At 41.8% G+C, this 3,704-nt stretch overlaps 1 protein-coding gene across 1 annotated transcript in view; it reads left to right on the top strand.

Annotated features, from left to right (window-relative positions):
- foxg1b (forkhead box G1b) overlaps positions 1 to 820 on the top strand; it is a 1,221-nt gene extending 401 nt beyond the window's left edge. The window contains exon 1 of the mRNA XM_029450295.1: positions 1 to 820. This exon is cut by the window's left edge and continues 401 nt beyond it. Coding sequence (XP_029306155.1) covers positions 1 to 820 — 820 coding nt within the window.
- Positions 821 to 3,704: the final 2,884 nt, after the last annotated feature.

Raw genomic sequence — 3,704 nt, 5'->3', positions numbered from 1 at the left:
CGAGAAGCGGCTCACGCTCAATGGCATCTATGAGTTCATCATGAAAAACTTCCCGTATTACCGGGAGCACAAACAGGGCTGGCAGAACTCCATCCGGCACAATCTGAGCCTCAATAAGTGCTTCGTTAAGGTCCCCAGGCACTACGACGACCCGGGGAAGGGGAACTACTGGATGCTGGACCCGAGCAGCGACGATGTTTTCATCGGAGGGACTACCGGGAAGCTCCGCAGGCGCTCCGCCACCTCCCGGGGCAAACTGGCGATGAAGCGCGGGCTGCGCTTCGCTCCTCTCGGCTTGGGGATTAACGAGCGGGCGAACAACCCGCTCTACTGGCAGATTTCTCCGTTTCTCTCCCTGCATCATCACCACCACCATCACCCGCACTACAATGGATCCTCATCCGGGTTTTTGAACCAGGCGGCCGGCTACGGGTCGCTGCTGCCCGCTGTGGACCAGCTGAGCAACGGGGACCTGGGGCGATCCATCCTCGGCGGGTCGGCCGCCGGGGCGCTGGGCTTGACGAACAGTTACGGGATGAGCACGTCGCCGGTCGGGCTGCTCTCCGGACAGACCGCCGGGTATTTTGTCTCAGGGACTCAACATTCAGCGGCACAGGGGCAGCCGGGAGGAGGACCGCCGCACCTCCAGCATAGCGCGCAGGGGTACGGCGGCCTGACGAGCAGCAGCCCCCCGCAGTCTCTGCTGTCGGACTCGCTCAGAAACAGCTCCCTACCGGCCTTCTCCCCGGGCGTGTCCGCGGGGTTCCCCGGGGTGCTGTCCCATCAAAAGAGGGTGACCCCAAACGCTTTCCTAAACTGAACTTGACCCCCCCCCCCCCCACCGTCACCTCTCCATGGATGGCACCGGGACGAGGACGCACAAAATACGTCGTGTTAAGGGCAAATAATAAGTGGTAAATATCAAACAATGATCGCAGAACATATATATGAAGTGAAACGTTATTCTGCTCGAACAGGTTTATTTTGATGACTTTATTTTGATGACTTTATTTTGATGACTTTATTTTGATGACTTTATTTTGATGACTTTATTTTGATGACTTTATTTTTTCGCATTCGTTTGAAAAAGGGACAAACTTTTGTTACCCGCGGGTTGTACAACTGTAAACTAGACTTGCCAAAGGTAACGCTTTAAGTATATTTCAAGCTATTTATATCTTGTACAAAGATTTTCAGTACTTTCTTTTAGTCTTTTATTTATGTTTTGTATTTATTGTACAATGTATTTAAATTCTATTTGTCAGTGTATATCAGTATTAAGGAACATGGGGCGGGGAGGGGGAATAAGAGTTAATAACAGGGTTAATAATTATTTATGCATTTTGAGACAATCAAGGAAAAAACAGACAATCAAAACTTTTTATTTCCTCTTTTTTTTGGGAGGAAATACTTTTGAATAAATAAGTAAATAATAAATAAAGCCTTAAATCAGCAGAAACAATCAGGGGTTTTGAGAGGGAAATAAGCCTACAAATCATATCTCAGGTTTGACCCCGGACAGGCCTAATAATAATAATAACCACATGAGTAATAATGAAACTGCTCCCTGTGAAGAGTTTCCTTCCACAATAATGATATCCAAAGATAAAACTTGTTTCCGGCAGAAAGTTAAGAGAATAACATCCTGACGTGTCCGCCGCTTTAAATACATTTAAACATTAATGGATATTAATGTTTTTGGAATAAAACTCTTCATATGTAATATTATGCAAAAAAATTCAGCTGTAACACACGTCTATGTTTTCTGTTTATCATCAAAGCCCAGATCGTCTTCACTTCAGTTTGATTATCTGTGTGTGTGTGTGTGTGTGTGTGTGTGCGCTTCGTGGGCCTGTATAAGCGTAAAACCTACTGCGCATGTGCGCTAAGGGCCGCCGTACGAACACAACCTGATTTACTTTCTTTTTTAAACCTTCGACCGCTTCTAACGTCCCGCGGAGGTCTGCTCCGGTTTCCGGTGCAGACCTCCGCGTGCAGACCTCCGCGTGCAGACCTCAGAGCGGGGTTATCCTGCGCTTTTTTGGGGGAAACAATCTAAACTTGCTCCACCAAAAAAACAACTTTACAATTATTTTTGCTAGAAATTTAATAATAATAATAATAATAATGAAAAAACAAAAATTAATTCTTGACTTGAAATAGTAGTTTGACAAAATAATCTTAACGGCTTTGTGTTTTTTGGAGAAGTATCTCGAGGGTTTTTAGTCCCTTCATTTGCACAAACAATCCCCACATTTGGAGATTTGAGGTTTTCTGCGAACTGCAGCGCGAGCTTCTCGGCCATCAGCTGACCTCAGCCATTCACAATCTGATACCGATGTTAATGTTTCATGTGTCCATAACACCGCCAAGGTTTGAGTGAAAAGACAACTCGGTGTTTAAAACTGGTTTCATTTGTTACACTTTTTACACATTTTCATTTCATGAACGAATGAATTATTTGAATGAATTATTTGAATGAATTATTTGAATGAATTATTTGAACCTTATTTCCACATGTTGCAGGTTTTATTTTTGTTGATGTGCTAAATTTAAATACATTTAATTCACCTCGAAGTCTTCTCACAGGAGCCATGTTCATTTGGAAGTTCTGGTTTTATAAATGTGATTTTCTTTTTTGCTCAAAGTGATACAACAAATATTTTATTCCTCAATAAATAATTCCTTTAAAATGATTATTTTGTGCAGGTTAGTGAGTTTTTAACAATAAATTAAGACGACACAATGCAGCCTCTATGTTAGTAACATATAAATGATATGATCTTTATTTTAACTCTTCTAAACCAACACATTAAACAATATAGATAATTATTAACGTCCATCTCTTCTTCACTGTTTACAGAGAAAACACTGAAAGTTAGAAGAAACTCTTAATGTTGATCGTATTTCATTTAATAAGCTTCCTCAGACTTCAGGTCGCTGCGAAACACAACAATCAAAACATCCTGCTGGCGCTTCACGTGTTCTTCACATGTTCTTCACGTGTTCTTCACATGTTCTTCACATGTTCTTCACGTGTTCTTCACATGTTCTTCACGTGTTCTTCACGTGTTCTTCAAGTGTTCAACCACATGTGAAGAACGTGGATTTCAGAAATGAGAAAAGAAGAAGAAGTAAAAGATGTGATTTAAGGAAACAAAGACTTTTATTTCAAACATATAATCCGGTGGCATTAATATTAAATTACACTGAACAATTATTATTTAGTTTAAATGTTTTGGGCCTTTTAATGCAAAACATATTTGATCCTTTGACTGTAAATGAGCTGCAGGTTGGATTTAATTTAAGTCTCCTACATTTTAGGAAATTAATTCCTTCTGTGTTTTTCTGTTGAACTTGTTGATAAACTGCAGAACATGCAGAACATGGAGAACATGCAGAACATGGAGAACATGCAGAACATGCAGAACATGCAGAACATGGAGAACATGCAGAACATGCAAAACATGCAGAACATGGAGAACATGCAGAACATGGAGAACATGCAGAACATGGAGAACATGCAGAACATGCAGAACATGGAGAACATGCAGAACATGCAGAACATGGAGAACATGCAGAACATGGAGAACATGCAGAACATGCAGAACATGGAGAACATGCATCCCATAAAACTCAACTTATTCTTTACAGTGCAAGAAATAAAAGCCTCCTGAAGCCCAAACAGAGGCTGACACACACAC

The sequence above is a fragment of the Cottoperca gobio genome, chromosome 15 (genome assembly GCF_900634415.1).
Source record: "Cottoperca gobio chromosome 15, fCotGob3.1, whole genome shotgun sequence".
NCBI lineage: Eukaryota > Metazoa > Chordata > Actinopteri > Perciformes > Bovichtidae > Cottoperca > Cottoperca gobio.
The sequence above is the reverse complement of the archived record's forward strand: the minus strand, read 5'-3'. Positions and strand labels throughout refer to the sequence as shown.